The 18,273-nt window shown below is 36.1% G+C and overlaps 1 protein-coding gene across 3 annotated transcripts; it reads right to left on the reverse strand.

Annotated features, from left to right (window-relative positions):
• Positions 1–669: 669 nt before the first annotated feature.
• Positions 670–15,930, reverse strand: Polr1B (RNA polymerase I subunit Rpl135). Of its 3 annotated transcripts, none has more exons than XM_022807259.2 (11): positions 15,773–15,930; positions 13,625–13,878; positions 13,380–13,468; positions 9,914–10,153; positions 9,210–9,383; positions 7,869–8,001; positions 5,078–7,036; positions 4,568–4,732; positions 4,065–4,324; positions 3,791–3,924; positions 670–1,307 (listed from the first exon to the last, which is right to left on the reverse strand). In XM_022807259.2, the coding sequence occupies exons 2-11, from the start codon at positions 13,854–13,856 to the stop codon at positions 1,220–1,222; spliced, it is 3,474 nt and encodes a 1,157-aa protein (XP_022662994.1). In that variant the 5' UTR covers positions 13,857–13,878; positions 15,773–15,930; the 3' UTR covers positions 670–1,219. The 3 variants fall into 3 exon arrangements, with proteins under 3 accessions (XP_022662994.1, XP_086847437.1, XP_086847438.1); XM_086991311.1 differs by lacking the exon at positions 15,773–15,930 and adding an exon at positions 14,853–14,905; XM_086991312.1 differs by lacking the exon at positions 15,773–15,930 and adding an exon at positions 14,642–14,771.
• Between the last annotated feature and the right edge of the window lie 2,343 nt (positions 15,931–18,273).

Raw genomic sequence — 18,273 nt, forward strand, 5'->3', positions numbered from 1 at the left:
GTCGTGACAGCTATACGCTAATTCTTTACATCCGGTACCAGACAAGAGCCAGTTCTAGAACAATCTTTCCGCACTGAAGAAGCCCCTTATAGGCTTAAAAGTTTTTCTTTCGAGGAGAAATTGTATGAAGTAAATCAAACGATCTTTGACAAGATTTAGATCTACTGAGCTCGAAAATTAACCAAAATGGCTTAAAACACAGTTTGATACACTAGTCTTTAAAAGCCAGATTTTTTGATAAAAAAAAAAAGTAGCTTCGTTAAAAAGGAGCATAAGAAATGCCAATTCGGTTGTTTAGGTAAGCCCCAACGGTTGGCCCTTTTGGAACTCTGTAATTTTTTTAACTTTTCAGTCTTTCTTAGTCTTTTCTACATCCAAGGTTCAATTCCGCTGAAATTTTTTGTTTGTAGCGCCTTTGAGCGATACTCTATGACTTCTCATTCGTAAATATCGTTTGAGGTATAATTACTATTCAGAAGTTACTTTCGGATTAAGGAGGTTAGTGATCTATGTGCCAAATTAAAGCCGCATCTGTCATGTTTATTCAATATAAGCAAAGGTGCTTGAATAAATATGACATCAGAAATAGCAATCCTAGCATATGTGCAAAATTAGTCGAAATACAAATTTTTGTATTGGTAGATTTTTAGTAATAAATCATGAAAAAACTTTTCAATTTTTCTTGACTAATTTTTTTATTAATACAACTCAAGCGTAATTTTATTACATATATATATATATATATATATATTACTTATTAATTCTGTGAACCGCAAATCCCAATTATATATATATATATCACACAGAATTAATAAGTAATAACAACAATATTAATATTAGTGAAGATAGTAAATTAATAGCGAATTTTTTTTACAGTAGAGAATACGCACTTGGTGAAGTACCATAGTAGCAGATATTGGTTTGTGGTTTTTACCAAGTCTACTAATGTAAAATTATACGATGCACTCATAGGCTTATTAGTTTTGACAATTGTTTTTGTGAGGTTTTCATCGTGTTGGTACATCTGCCAGCGTAGACGACATGATACTACAATAAACGTACGAGCATTATTGAACAGTAACGTAACAGTTAACCAGTTGAGGGCTGCGGTAACCCTTGTGATGTTTGTGACGCGGGTATTATTTCGATCACGTCAAAACGGTGCTTTTTGCACATAATAATATTATTTAAACACTAATGTACGAAATATACAGATAATTTAATATTCTTTCATCCTATATTGCTCAAGCGATTTCACATCCATTTTAATCTTCATGTTTATCGAAACCATTTCAGCAGCAAGATACCTGAAAAAAGACGTATTGGTTAATAAATTAAGCAAGCTAAGATTACGCAAACATCGTATTTTACTGAATAGGGGCACATTTGCTACACTACCATCTTACACCTACGTCCTGTGATTAATTATAAAATATTGGAAGGGAAAAAGGGAGAAGACAGACCTGGGAAGGCTCTTGGTTTTGGGACTGAAATGAAAAAGATATAATAGAAACTATGAAATCAAGGCTATTGCAATGGAAGCTCGTTCAATATAAAAGGTGGTACAATAGCATTATTGGAGGAACACACCTAGTTTTAATGTGCACTAGTAAAAAAATATACTATGAAAATAAAATTGCTAGATTGGATGTCAATAAACATCATCGTAAATACCATGTTGACAAAATGTTTAAATAACAAATAATTAATCAGTTACAATATATATATCTCAGATATATAAATTATTACCAGAAGAAAAATCCTACTCTGCATTGGTAAGGAAAAAATGCTTCAATCCTAGAACCTCCTGTTGGTCATTCCAAGTAAATTGAAGGAAGAGTACAAAGTACACAATGTTGTTAATTTTATCTCTGAAAATATCTACTATAAAAGGTGAAATGATTGCTTATTACACAAATTTGCAATACACAAGCTGTCTTCAGCAACTGGTTGCGGGAAAACGTTCAGATTCCGCATTTTTTAACTTTTTATAACATTTTTGAATTTTTAATTTCTCTACTAATTTAGAAACATTTAGGATCCTTGCTTAACTCATCCAGAGTGTTAAATCGTCTTACTTTCCTTAAAAATTAAAAATGTGATTTGCGAAACATAGTGGTTGATACTTTTGGAAAACAAATCGATATTAGCAGTAAGTTTATATTAACTTTCTTTTATAATTAACAATCGTAGAATCGAAAAAATGTTTGTCGTATTAGCAGTCCCAATTTTCGTTAGTACTCTGCTTAGCTGTTGGAACCTTCTTAGGACAAAAGCCGAGGATGTTTTCCACATATTCTGTGAAACAACTATATATTTAAAAACGACATTTGCAAATAGCTTAATTGTTTAGACACAATATTTGACAGAATTTAAATGTACAAATTTTGTTCATAAAAAGACTGGTGCCCTAGCCCTATTTTCATCAAAAAGGGTCGTTCAAAAAAGATAAAGATATGGTTCAGACCTAGGCCCCATAGTTTAGCAGTAATATCAGTGATCCTCGAATTAGTTCATGAGCCCATAAATAACTAATGTTTCAATCTATTTTTTTACGTATATACATAATACTGTAACTAAAACATTTGCACGATTTTTGCCTTATTTCTAAGATGCAATGCTTGGAAAAAATGTAAAATCTATTACTCACAAAAACTCATTCGAAACTATGGTATGACACTGAGCGAAAATCATTGCATCTCCGATACCTATTTTTTGCTCGAGAGTCAAGAAATGTTGTATAAAGCTCTCTCTGAATAGAAAACTTCTGCCATAAAGGCCAAGACATAATATTATTATTATTAAGATTATTATAACTTGTCTCTAATAATAAACAATCCTACAAATTGATTTCATTAATCGACGGACAGCTTCTATAACTGTAAAAATGTTAAATTTTTTTGATTACTGAAACAATGAATTAATAAGCCCTTCATGCACACAAAGGAGGGTGTATACATTATCGTTTAGAACAGTTTATGATAGCTAGAAAGGAACAAAATCATGTACAGCTATGTATCAAACTATAAACTTGAATATGCACATGGATCCACCTGCTCATATGATATGCATAAATGCTGTTAAACAATACAGTCATCGTTATAAACTTGTAAGCAATAGATTATGTATTCTTAAAGTTGTGTAGTCTGAATACGAACAATTTGTTGGTAAGATTGGCCTACTATAGTAGCCGCTGGAGTCGAATACTTTGACATTCTAGGAGTTAGGCGATAGAAAGCAAAGGTATAGTACTAGCACTTAGAGAGGAGCATCATTAACACTTTGTATACTTAATATATTATTTTGTTTTTGAATATGAGGCTTCTACACAGGAGAACACTATAGGAGTTTGGGTAGAACATGTAATTAGTACAGATTTTCGCATATACGTCTGTTTTTTTTTTTAATTACAAAGTGTCTAAAGCTTTTATTGGACAATATGGTTGTACATTTGCCTAGACAAGCAATTTCGTAGCTAAATTAAGCAGTTGAGAACGATGATCGCCTAATCCTTTGGTAAGCTGGGTTCAATGCCGAGCGCAACTGTTCTACTAATTTTATATAAGGCATACTAATCCCTCAGTGACACATCTGTCTGAATATGTTTGTAAATACACTATATTATCTATATTATATATGTAAATAAATCTAATATACCGAGTCTAAACCTCCTGGGTTGTGTGTGGGACTCTTTGTGCGATGGCTAAAACACAATACAGAGTTCCATTCAATAGGTGAGCTCTTCTTTTAAATACTTTTCAAACAAGTTTTGCCTAACCTAACTACTGACCTGAATACGTAAGGTATGGGGATGACGACAATGTTTTTTGTGCTTTTGCAATCGGAGCAGGTCCATACACGCACCACCGAGTTCTCTGGTTTAGCATACAATGGGGATATAATGCTTCCACATGTCGCACATACCTGGCAAAGAGACAACCAGACTGAGAGCAAAGCAAACTGAGCTTCATTTGTTCATGCTAAGAATGTCTAATGCAATACAATATTTCACTACCGTTTAATTGATAATCGAAGAAAACAAACATGCACTAGTTAAGTCTTACCTGACACAGAGTTTTATCAGAACAGTTGAAAAGCCGATCGTGCAACAAAAAAGCTGTGCCGTGCGCTAACAATGAATCCCTTTCCATTTCACCAAAACGGATCCCACCACCTCGCTTGCGTCCTTTAACGGGCTGTCGCGTTAACGAGTCGACTGGACCCGTTGTTCGTACCTGGTATTTGTCAGCAACCATATGACGTAGCCGTTGATAGTAAATCACTCCAAAGAATATGTCTGCCTCCATTTCGCGACCATCAACACCTTAAAGCAAATTAGACGATTATTAACTCGAGGTTTTCACAAAAAGGATGAATTTATGACCTTTTAACGACAGCCGTAATCTTTAAAACTCGAATAATAGGCAGTACCATGTGTAGTCAAATGTAGATATATATTCAGGAATATATTGCGAAAAATTCCACAGGAATCAACGTACTCACGCCTGTGATTTCTAGCAAAATGTGCCATCTTGTAGAATATATTAACCCTCTATGTAGTTCTTACCGGAGTACATCCTTTCGGTGCCATAATAATTATAGCCTGCCCGTTGCAGAAGTTCCCCAAAATACGCTGAGCTGGGATATTCCTCTGAGAACTTGAATGGAGAAGCATCATGAACGTAGCCATGTAGTGCAGCGGATTTACCAGCCATCGATTCAACAACCATACCTCAAATATAAACAATGACGAAATATGGTAGTTCGTTAGTTATAGACAGTGTTACAAGACAGCAGTAAAAACGTTTCCTCATCCGAAAATATTTGTAAAAGAGTTACTATCACCTGTGAGAAAAGATCCAGAAGAATAACAGTAAAACAGGTCACGATACGCTCTTAGAAATTCCTCTTCTTAACCGTAGTATTTTAGAAAAACAGTATAACCGACACAGCTTACAATCAAAAACTTAACTTCCTACACCGTTCTTCAAAGTTACTTATTGACAAGTATCTTACACCTAACAAGGTATCACATATGTAGGCATATTATCAAAAGAACTAGAGAAGAAACACTTACCGATAGTCATTCGAGATGGAAATCCGTGCGGATTAAAGATTATATCTGGAACCATACCACTATCTGTGAATGGCATGCTCTCTGTAGGCCAGAGGGCCGAACAGATACCTTTTTGGCCTGCTCGTGAAGCAAACTTATCTCCGATCATTGGCGTTCGATCAATAAGATACGTCAACTGGATTTGTTGGAGGGTGTCTGTACCGGAATCATTACCAAGAATTTTCACTTCATGCACGATTGCTGGCTCGGTCGAGTAATACCTTACAGTCTTCAGTTGTCCCGTGGTCAAATTTATATATGCACATACCGGATCTCCCTGTACTACCCTGCTGCCGATGTATGGCAGGCCATCAACATCTACAAATTTCTGTAACTCAGAATCTCCTGCCTTTCGACCAAAAACGCACGATGTCTGGACTCCCACATCCCCAGATAACTTACGCAAATTGATCGTTTCTGTTTTATATACTACACCGGCCTTAAATCCGCGCTCAACACTCATTTTGTTCAAAACTATAGCATCTTCCATATCGTATCCCGTGTACGATATTACGGCAACAACAGCATTCGTTCCCGATGGGTACTCGTCCATTTGGAAATGATCATAAGATGTTGGCCTCACAAGCGCGCTCTGAGGGTACATCAGTCGATACAGCTTGTTGTCCGCACGATAGCGGAAGGTATGCATGGGTGATCCCATTGTTTGCTTTCCCATCTGACACTGGTACATGTTACGCGGTGATTGGTTGAAATCAGGCCAAGGAATTAGGTTGGCGAGCACTGACAGCATGGCCGTCTCGCGTAGCTCTTGATGCGTCGTCAACTCATGTGCCTCTTCCGCAATGACACAGATATCCATATGTACCTGCTCGAGTGTGCCAATCCACTCAACTGTCTGAGTACGGTTATTCAACACTGGACGCATCATCCGTGCAGGCGTAGAAAAGATATACAGACCAGGAAATAATGAATTTTGTTCCGTTCTCGGGATGACACAAATCTCTAACGTGGGCGGAATGTTTGCTTCACCGGTGGCCTTTAGGTATCGTAGTGTTACATGCAATTGTTCGATGTCATCTTCAGATACCCAACCTATGCATCTTCCATCCAACTGAACTTGATACGAGCTTTCATAATCAGGTTCTGTAAGAGACCCGATTGCGATCATACCAAGTGACCGTAGCGTTGTTTCAATCGTAGCAGTCGAGAAGACTTTTACAACAACTTCACACATAGCACTCAGGTGGAGCAGCAAACCACACGGACCTCCGTCAGGCGTATGCACTGGACAGATGAAGCCCCATGCTTCAGGAAGTAACTTACGTACTGTTGTTGTTCGCATTTCCATGAAGAACGAACCTCTGTGTACACAGCGGAAATGTGCGAGATAACGCCAAAAGTTAAGCTTCTCCGCTAGTATCGTAAAGCCTGAGGTCTGTTGAAGGCTAAGACCGGTCTTTGAGACTAGGTTTCCTGTCGATAGAAAGTAGTTCATGGCATTTGTTACATCGCCAGCCTGTCCTAGCGCGTTAGACATGAATGAGTAGTTAATTGTAAGTAAGTTAGGGTCGCCGCCACATCGCTGGATCTTTTTGTCAATGCTGATCTTCACACCGACAAGCAAACCTTCTATCTTCTCCTTGAGAATATGAAGATAGATGTGCCCTGGCAAAAGTAATTCCTGATTCATTGTCGAATCTGCACTCTCCAGAGCACATTTGTTTTTTGCAACGGCGAAGAGTTTTCGTACCATAAAACACATAAGGTTGAACTTATCTTCGTTACTGTCGAGATGAACACACACACATCGTTTAAGGAGCTGGTCACAAACATCTGCGTTCGAGCTCCACTCAGCCACATACATTTTAATACGAAATTTATCTCCAATAAATTCCTTTGCATCTTGATGGGTTAAGATGTTTTCGTTTTGGACCAACCGGAGCATGTTTGTGATGCAACCTACATACACAAGAAAATATATGTTAACAAAGAACAAAGCTAAGCTTCTTGCACGTCGAACATTATTCATTAATCAAGCAATATTTATGATCTGAATAAAAAGGATGTTTATTTAATAAAACCTTAACTGTGTAATGATTACTTGGTTTTTACATACGATTTTGTTAATTGAAAAGACTTGCAGGATGTTCAGATTAAACTAAGACGAAATTTACTCGTTTATAAGCTGCAATTATGTAATGATAGATACATTCAATTTTATGAGAAGCCGACGGGTAAATCCTTTAGGGATATCCTTTTTGATTCAGGGACTAAACCGCTGACAAGCGATTTTCAAAGAATTGTTTTCTTAAATTCGTCATTTATTCATTCCTAGTTATTGTAAGTAAATCAGCTTAGGTAGCCGTGCAATAGAAGGAGTTTCGCTAAAAAATTGCCGCTAGATAATCTTTTCTTTGAAACTACCGCTATTTTCTTCATCAACATCCCGGGATAACTGACGTGCATTTTTGAGCTGTATTTGATGAATTTTTGAGCCATTCAATACACATATGGGATCATACTATGTCTTATTTGTAGTTCTCTATATATATTTTACATTAAACAAGTTTTCAAACAATCGTTCAGTTTTTTTAATCTACTTTCTCGACAGTGGGAACTTTCCAACCGTTAAGTAAGACACATAGGAGAATGTTTAAAAAAATCTAAATAATTTAACGTCTCCTTGAAGACCTGTCAGGAGAAAAGGGGCACTTTATGTCGAGCATACGAGGGTGTTCTTACTTTAAGACTCAGATTTGAATTCCCCCTAGTGACTTCCTTGGATATAAACCTTTATAGAATGAGTCGTTCTCACACCCTTGAGTAAGGGTCCGATAAATATCGTAGTCGCTTTTGTTAACGAGCGCCTTCAATAGCAAAACAGCTGGCACAAAGTACACTTCTTTTCGATACGTGATCATGACCTAAAAAGAAAAAATAATTTAATTAGTTTAACGTTAAAATAACTATTATGGTAGTAATAATGGTTTTTTACATTATTGAGCGCATTGCTTAATTGTTTGCCATGATTGAAGGGATAACATAATGAAATATATTAGTATAGCAAAGTGGATATGTTTGGGAATATGTAAATAGAAAATTTCTTTGTTTTTACTAAATTTGTGACTACTATAGGCGATTCGATTTTGTAAACGACTTGCTTTCATAGTTTTGCTGTATGCGATTTTGATCGATATATTTCCATTCGGTTACAACTCACAACAAATCAAACGCTCAGAGTGAGATTCACCTGATAGAGTCATTATTTACTATATTCGATATCCTTGAGTATCCCAAGTAAGCATGATTATAAGTTAAGGCTGCAAAAGTTTTAGTGTCTCATTATACAACTGAGTACATGTGTATCATGCAGTGTCGAATGTTCCTTAGATGTTATATCTTGAAAAGCGAATCTTTTTACCTAAGGGTTTTCTGACACGCTAAATTTGAACTAAAACTAGATTTACGCTTTCTTGAAATCCATTGTGCTTATGAAAGATGATTTAATTATGTGCATATAAGCAGTCCACGCTGGTACCTTTTATCTTCAGCAATACGCGGTATTGAGTTTTAAGGTACAGTGGCACATTACTACTGCACCTTCAGCGAGTGAACGTTTAGCATGGAGTGAAAATAACTGCAGCTTATACTTGTCGAGTGTTTTCAAATTCCTACTATAAATCTGTTCTTTTTCAGAAGAAAATGGTAATTATGATGTTTATGTCAAAATGTGAGACAAAATCCTCATGACAAAGTCGTACGTTATAAGCGATCAAAAGGTAAAGACTAAATTTAAGAAATTTAATCAAACCAATGAAATTATACATGAAATGATACACAGCCCCCTTACTTCAAATAAATTTAAAATAAAATGGGTCACTCAACAGGTAGACAATAATGTTCAGTAAAAAAGAAAAAGCCATGACTTTTGATAGCAAATATCATTAATTACATATTCACACATTTTATTTTCAAAATGAATTATCATTTTTGTGATAATTTTTATGTGATTATGATAATTTTTTATGATTATAGGACAACGGAAATAAATGCAGTTCTCTAATGCACATGGATATGCGGCTTCATGAATTACACCAAGCAAGATAACGTTCAGGCTAGTATAAGATATTACCTGCACTGTCCCGTTGGTAAGATAATGGAGAACCATATTTTGGGCACTTTGATCTCGGCGGCAACTACGTAACGATACCCCAAACTCTGAAAACATTGAACCACGATTTTTCCAGCCGTTTCTTGCCATCGCTATAGGGTAGTTTCGTCGTTGCATAATGAGCAGCCGGATAACCTAATGAACATACAAAGATCGTCACAATATTACGCAGCGTACACTTCTATTGATGCATATCAACAGTTTTAGCTAAGCCTTATTCCTCTTGTGCTATGACTAGAATTTCTTAAGGGCCTAACTAAAATATTGGGTGAAGTCAATGCTACCTGACTGTAGCTATACGTGTTCCCTCCTATGGTTTCCGTTACATATAGGATATTTTATCTCTAGCCAGCCGACTGACTTCCATTAAAACATACATAATCAAGCACAGATATTTTTATACGACTTCTTACAAATCAGAATCACCAAACGTTTGAGGAGCATAGTTACCTATATGAAGTTACCTACCTGATTATATAGTTCGCAGTACTGTAATCTAGTAACTGGTACTTTTCAGGATGGTTCTAATTTGTAAAGAATACATGATACTACTTTTTTAGCTCTCATATAATATTCTTGGGTTCAGTTGGCCTGTTATATCCTGCTTGCCTATAAGTATAAAGGTAAAAATAACATAAGAGTTCTAGCAGTTTCATGTGCCTTACCTTTTCATTTCCATTGACGACGAAATAGCCACCGAATTCTTCCATCTCTTCTCCGCGTTCGACTAACTGCTCTGGATCTAGACCGTAAAGATTGCACTTCAGTGATTTCACCATGATCGGTATCTCGCCACAAGTTCTTTTGATCGGCTCTTGCTTGATTCCATTCATCCACCAGTCGAGTGTCAAATCTAACTTCCCCCGGTATGATATGCGGCGTATACGACATTCTTTTGGGTAGACCTTCCCAGAACGATCACCCGGAGTGTCAGAGTAATTGAAATTGCAATAATAACAATTCCATATTAATTGCAATCTCAATATCCTTCTTACAGTACGATAGGTCGTTTGAACAACAACAACAATAATATGTCTCTCTAAATGCGATTTTCGAAAAACTTATTGAAAGTTGAATTAAGTAAGACCGTTTTTTCTACGTGGATTCACATATTTCGCGTAGTATGGGTCAAGTCAACGTTTATGTCATTTCCTTAAAGATAAGTGAAACTTTTGCAAAAACTCTCTATATTTTACAATTATTATAAAAGCACAAATGCTGCACAGTCCCATAAAAATCATCTTGCTTATGGTCGAGAGGCGTTATCGGAAGGACGCCTCAGATCGGGAACGATCCAAAAATGGTTCTGTCGCTTTCGTTATAGAAATTTCAATGTGAAGGGTGCTTTTCGAAGTGGACGGCGAGTTATTGTTGCACACGGCCAACACTTGATATCATTAACTGATGTAGCCATGATATAGCCAGAGAACTAAACAGCCACCACCAGACAATTTTCAGCCATATGAAGTAATCCGACTACAAAAAAAAGCTCGATGTTTGGGTTCCACGCAGTTTGACGCGAAATAATATACTCAATCGTATTTCTGTCCGCAAAGCTCTACAGAAACGCAGTGAAATCGAGTTATTTCTAAACATCACATTTGTGGTAAAGCTCAATCTGGTACCAAAGAAGATGATGCTGTATGATTATTAGAACTGGAAAATAATCATTATATTATAATACAAGTTATTGCTCCCCGGCAAAACAGTTGATTCGAATATCTATTGTCAACATTTAACAATATTATAATAAGTCGAAACTAGTGAACAGGAAAGGCGTAGTCTTTTTTAACACGATAATGCCAGACCAGGTGTATATTTAGCTACTTAGTAAACATTAAGGGTACTCGTATGGACAATTTAGATGAATTGCTGTATAGCTTGGATCTTGCACCAACAGGTTATCATCTGTTGCGGTCTCTGCCGAACTTCTCTGATGGTGTTAATTAATTTCATGAGGGGATACAAGAATCACTTGTCAAAATTTTTCGTCTAAGCACCGCTCAAGTTCTACAGTAATGGAATTGCGGTGTTTCCAGAAAATGGCAGAAGGTTATCGATTAAGATAGCGCGTATATAGTTGAGTATTTTACTTTCAAGTATAAAGATATTTGCTTTAATTAATAATTAATAATAAAAATTGATTAATTATGTATTTGCCGTCACTCCATGACCTGATCCCATTTATCAACCAATTTAGTTATTCCTTCGTGATATACATTTTTAGGTCTGCTGTTAAAGAGCTCGTCCAGTCAGTTTTTGCAAGTCTCTTCACTGTCAAATTAATTATCAGGAATTTCATAGCGATCAGAAAAGGTGGTAACCCATCGGCGCGGGCATTGGAAGATAAGGTAAATGCAAAGAACCTTTATTCAAGTCATGTGTAGCGTGGCATTGTGGTTGGAAAGAATAACTTTGTATTGCTTACCGAGTCATGCATCACCGAACCGAAATATCAAACAGTCAACACCACTGGATAATTTGGTTCGCCCGAAACCACTGGAGTATAGACAGTTCTTGTCTACCGTCTTACTTTTTCACGTGTTTCTTAGTGAATAAAACTCTTCTGGCCCTAGGAAACCCTAAGTGTGGTCTTCTTCAGATAGAGATCTAGTTTAACTTTAAGCTTAGGGGTACTTTCCGAAGATATCCAATAATTTCACTACTATATGCCGGCGAAGAGATAACTTCTTTTCAACTGTAACGATTTTTACGGAATGGATCTTTATGGAAGCATGTCTGTCGAGGCTATACGGTGACTCATGTCGTGCAATACTGGGCCGACGAAAACCTCTGTTTTCTTGAACGTTCTATTTAGTCTCAGTTGGAGCACACAGGCTTCTATTTTCTAACCAAGATACACATATGGTTCTAATGGGACAAATATCGCAGCCCCTTTTTAGCATCAGGAAGAGCAAAATAGGATAGGCGTAAAAATGCATTCATTTCCCAGCTAACATCCATCACTGAAGTGTGAACTCGAGATACAATTCTACGCATTGTACAGTATTTTAATCGGAGTATAAAGTAAGCCAGCAGTGAGATGGAAAAGGAAACAGAGAATGTAGAAAGAAAAGTCATCATTATTATATGTCAGCCTAATAATATATGGCACATAAATATGGTAAGTCAGGAATTTGAGTACGCGTTTTTAGTTTGGAAATCGTCGAAAAAAGAGGGCGCCCGGGTCGGTGGTGTTAAAAACAGTTTTTAAATATATTATAGACGTTCACGCCTAACTAAACAGGCGTTTAATTAAACAACTTGTACCTGTATTAATATTAAGAATGGGATCCTACCTTCATGGCGGCAAAAGGTTATACATACAAGAAAAAGGTAAAATGTGATCCACTGGATATTTTAAATAAAATATAGTTTAGAGGCCGTAGCTTCGTAAATGCTCAATAGACTAACATATTGAACTCTCGGGAGCTAATTTAGTGTGTAACAGAGCTCATTTATATGTTCAACATTTGGGCGGACTTATAGGAATTTAACGTGCATTCACACTTAGTGAACTTAATGGTTAATCCGTACTGTTATTTTATAACAGTACGGGTTTATTTCATAAATAATTATACAATAATGTTTATGTGTAGAATTCGAGTCATTAAAAGACGCTCAAGAAAGTGGCACACGGAAAAGGAATTAGCAAATTCTACACAACACAACAACGGACATTGGAAGTTTGTTCTGAGTAACGAGAGGAATGACTATAGTTAAAATTCTGATGGCTCTTTCTCCTGTTTGATATTTTTAGAATCAAAGTCGAGTATCTGAAAACCACGCTTACTAAGTGATATCAGTAACAGTTAAATTTTATTTGAGGCGGTTGAACTCAGATAGGGAGTATGGATCGGCTATTGTAAAATCTATTGGAAAATCTTGAAGGCTTGGATCACACAAATGTTTAGTCTCCACGAATTCACCGGGAGCTTACCAAACATAACTTTGCAACCGATTGAAGTAAGGATCTAATTTTTCGTACACATAAGCAATATGCACCGAGATCGGTGCAGTCAAAGCTTACAAAATCTTTTGAGCACACGATGTTGGCTACTGCAAGTAGAATTTAGAAAAAAATACATCTTCAGTATCAGTGATGAATAAGTCACGAGTTTTAAGTGTTACCTGTAGTATCCGACAGTTGCCAGCGAGACGACTAACAGCGGGATGGTAAACTTCAGCTTTCGATATAATCATCTTTACCCGAGATTTTCCTAAAGAACGCCGAAGATCACTGTTAAAAACTGGACAAAATAATATGTTCTAGCAACACTTTTAATTACATATTACTCTAACTAATGAATTATTATTCTGACTAACTATTACCGGTCGGGAAAGCATACAGAGCGGGTAGAAGGAACAGAACAAACCTATCATAAACTCCAAAGGATTGATTTCATTTAGTGCAAGCTGTAAACCTTCTTCCATTGCCCAATTAAAGCTTTCGATGTGCGCCTTTGCGATTTCTTGTAGAGAGGCATGTTGTTGTTTTGGCAAACGGCCGTAGAAAGAATTTTGTATGTTCTTGAGGGACGGTTGAGATGGAAAATCTTCAATTTGTGCACGTGTGCAGCCAGGGTGTTCTGCCAGTAGAGCTGGCATTTTGATGAATAACTGTAAATACCTAGAAGATAGAGTTAAAGCATTTTGTAATTCCTTTTTAATTATTACATGAAGTGCCCTAATAATAGTTTAACATTCTATTTCGAATTTGACATACTTTTGCTTGTCCTTGAATTGGTTGTATCACTAATGTAAAATGCATTTAAAGATGAACTAACAATTCATATGTAAGTTGTTTAGGCATAACTAATACCAGCATCGTATTATTATGGCGCCAATTAGTTTTTCAAAGATAGACCTATAACATCTCGGCAAAATTTTTGGGATAAACTATTATTTTATTCTTGATTAAAGTATACGGGGTACCCAACCATATCACTTGTGTACTTTCCGCGAAGTATACGTAAAGTGTTTTTTCTTGCCTACAGACTATCAGCACAAATGTTTTTCACACAAGTTTTTGTCACTCTGAGGGTAATGCCTTGTGCGGAATTTGCAACGTGTTACGCGATAAAACAGGTGCTAACTCACTGTGAAGGTAGTATTTTAACTAGAGCTGTTCTCTTAATTAAAAAATCTTTCGTTGGAGAAATAATTCCAATATTCATTGCCTGAAGGCGGCTTTTTTTATCTGAACGTTAGCCCAGAACAAACTTTTAGACCTCAGACTCTATTCGCAGTAATAACATTTATACCACTTTTACTGAGTGTCAGTGTGGAAGACGATAACTTAGTGGTAGCTCCACTAACTTATTAACCAAAAGCAACAAAGCTACCAAATTCCTAACTGCTTGAAAAATAAATATGAAAAGTAGAGCACTGACTACTAGAACTAAGAGTCGACAAATCCTATAAAACATCCCTGGATGGCCCACTCCACCGCTGTCAAAGCTCAGTCGTTCTTTTAGTGCATTTAAGGGCGACACGCCAAGGATTGTGGTTTTTCACGAACACATGGTCACCACGACCATATGAATCTACTGCAACATTAAAAGAAAACAATAACAAAAATATTTCAAATGATCATATATATACGTCACAGTCTCCTCAAACAAGTGCAAAAGTAAGCTCATAAACAGCTTCGAGATGTCCGAAATAGTCTGTAGAATCAGTTGATTCCCACCGAAAGGATGTATGTGAGCTTTATTTCAAGCACCAAGTCGCAGCACGAAATTAGTTTTCCTAAAACAGAAATTACTTTTCTGTCACTAAATTAGTTTTCCTAAAACAGAAATTACTTTTCTGTCACTATCAAACATTTGCGTCGAAGTTCGGTATTGCCGAGTTCAGAGGTGTTCTATTTATCGAATAGTGGCAAAAAATAGTGTCAGTGTGTTTCGACCATCTAAAACAAAGCGATGTATGTTCAAAAGGATATGAGGCAAACGTTTTTCTAATTTCAACGCTCTAAGGTCTCACTGTGAAAAATTTTTTTCTATGAAACAAAGATTGTTTAATCAATACCTAAAGACTAAGTATTGGCTTTTAATTTTAAAACGCACTGTAGGTATATAATACTGATGATATCTGAGGCGTTGCCTCTGTTTCATAATGACGTGAAAGAATTTCTTTTACAAGAAATCCTTTGATAACTGAGAAATGTAGATAAAATTATAATGCCTTATATATACAGGCAATAAAATTTGAATAAAAGGTAATAAATAACTCTACAGATGAAATAACCGTTCGATATGACGGAAGCAACGAATTGCTTTTAAATGTTGACCGCCATATCAACTTTAATCCTCTATAGAAAATTGCCGCCACTTCTTATAAATAAATATATAAGCACCTAACATGTGCACAGTTCTAGAAAAAATTGGTATTTAAGAAAGTAAAAACATATCAACGACTAACGAAGACAAGCACAGTAAGTAATCAAGGTATATTTATGTATTACAAAAGAACAAAGAAATTATGTGTTCTTTGCTCGTTGAATCGTGTTTTTAACACACCTTATTTGCTGCACAACGAACGGTCGACGTAAAAGAACTGTTAAATATGTTTGCGATTACCGCCTTGCTCAAAACGCCACTAAAGAACAAGCATATCCTGAGCGCAGCGTACAGCACGCGCTATCGGCGGACAACAGTATCGGTGCTAAAATGAATGAATGCATCACACAGAGTTTAGCTCGAAACAAGCGCCACCTATGTGACAATGGGCAGCTCCTTGTGTGTTCGTGGTATTCATCACCATCTGAAAATCATCCTGACATTTCTCAACTTAAATATACTAAAGTATTGAAGCTCAAAATAATTTTATAGCTCAGGAAAAGTAAATATACGGATATGCTTCTAAGACCCCCTTACCCTGAGAGCTATAATTTAATTAAAGACAAAGTATAACATTTTTTTTTTTGGTTTATGTCTATTAAACCACTTACTGCAGTCTGTAAAAAGTATCATGTTTCGAAAAAGAAAAATCGAAACGATAGTGTAATAGTCCATTATTGAAGTACATGTAAAGTTTCTTCAAGATCGCATCGTGTAAAATTATGCGCAAAGGTAATGAATTAGGTCGTGGGCATTCATGCTATTCTAGTGTTCGTTTATATATAAAGAAGATATATAATATATAAAGAAGATATATAAAAGTAGATTTAAGTCTACTTTTGGAATTAAATACGGTACGCAGCCATGGGATGCCATAAATACGAAGATTCAGCCAGAAAAATAGCATGATGAACCCAAGTAGTGAATATGAACGTATTAAAAGCAAGTTCAGTGCATAGAGAATAACCTCAAATACGATTGCAAGAGCTGCTTTTGGATAAAAACAAAGAGAAGTAGCTTCTTTTGTTCGAAATTTTGTTAGTAGCTTAATATATGTTAAACGTCATACAGTTCTGTCTACAGTCTGTAATGATAGCTCTTACCATATACGGACCCCTTCGTACTGGGTTGTTGTTGGTATGCTAGAAGATGCCGCCTTCTAAACATCGTTTTGGCAAGAGAAAGTAGTGTCTGTAGTTCCATTTGCATTTAATGTTAATGATAGTCAAAGATCATTTTCATTGGTTTTACATGAATGTTTTGCTTTTGTATTTATTGGCTATTGTAGTGCTGAATCAAAAAAACCATCGTTAAGTCAGTGCACTTAGCGAATCCATTATTTACTTTTGATTCATGAACGTAAGGTATATATAACGAGGAAAAAGAGAGAGAGAGGGAGGCCATACACAACGAGATACAAGACATACTAGTAATAATAGGGGGGACTAATAGTGACTGCAGATTGTAGCAACCTTTGCTCAAGTGAAAATCTATGGAGCGCATATTTCTTCGCCACATTGCCTTGGACAAGTAAGATTTGTAATATCGGAAATGAGGACTTATTGCTAGTTGTTACGCCCTTCAGCCGTCCAATTCTGGTCGCTTGAAATAACTGATGTTGGTTTTAGTTATCTTTTTTTTTAATTTAATTATATAATAATAATTCCACTGGTTTGTAATTTATTGACACTAACACTTTCGTTACCGGATCTTTCCTTATACATCTATGTACTCCAAATCTCTACCTACACACATGTCACAAATATTTAGCACATCTTTTAGCCAATGCACCACTATTCATAACAAAATTCAAAGAGGGATTTAGGTGTCTAGCCACTTAATTATGTGATGAGTGCCTTCGGAGGTAAGCAACAAGATAGCTGTAGATGGAGATTTTGCCCTCCATGAAATTAATCCAATAACAAACAGCTCCCTGAAGAACCCTAAACCGCATGAAGAAACTTGAAATCCCTGTGATGTCGCTCGTTTTTCGATTCATAAATTTCATCATGTCGCATTTTATATTACCACCCTTTGGCATTTCTTAGTCATCTCGTGTTTGTTGACGATGGGAAGCTTACCGCGTAAGATAACCTGCAATAAGCTGCCCTGAAGTCCTGTCCACCAACAGTCTCGTAAACTAAACTACTACCTTATCTTCTCTATAAATTTATTAATGAATACCTTAAGAAAATCAATGGTAAAGAAATATGAGATAGTTAAAGTTTTTTGATGATTTTTTAAAATTTGTTTTGCTGATGTTTATGAAACAGCCCAATGTCTTGCAAAGATTTTGGGACATAAATATTATTAAACCCCAATATCTACTAACAATTTTAGCACATACCACGAACGTGCAGGAATTCAACCCCTCGAATCCCTTCTAAACAATGTAGTTTATTTGCAGTTTTCAAAACTCAAGTAATTTTGATAATGCAAGCGCATGTACAACACCTACGAACTTGGTGCGCGTCTTCTATTTATATTTTCTTGCCATGGGCCGCAGTAGCACTAAAAGTGGCTGACTATTTCTTACGACTGAGCGAAATTGAACCTAAATAAAACTCAGATGCTAAACAATATCGATTTCCCAATTTATAAGTATCTAATTATGTTCCAATAGATTATAGATAAAATTATCAATTGGTACTAGTAACAAAATCAACAAGAACACATGCACG

Source organism: Varroa destructor, unplaced genomic scaffold (assembly GCF_002443255.2).
Source record: "Varroa destructor unplaced genomic scaffold, Vdes_3.0 BEIS01000005.1, whole genome shotgun sequence".
NCBI classification, from domain to species: Eukaryota; Metazoa; Arthropoda; class Arachnida; order Mesostigmata; family Varroidae; genus Varroa; species Varroa destructor.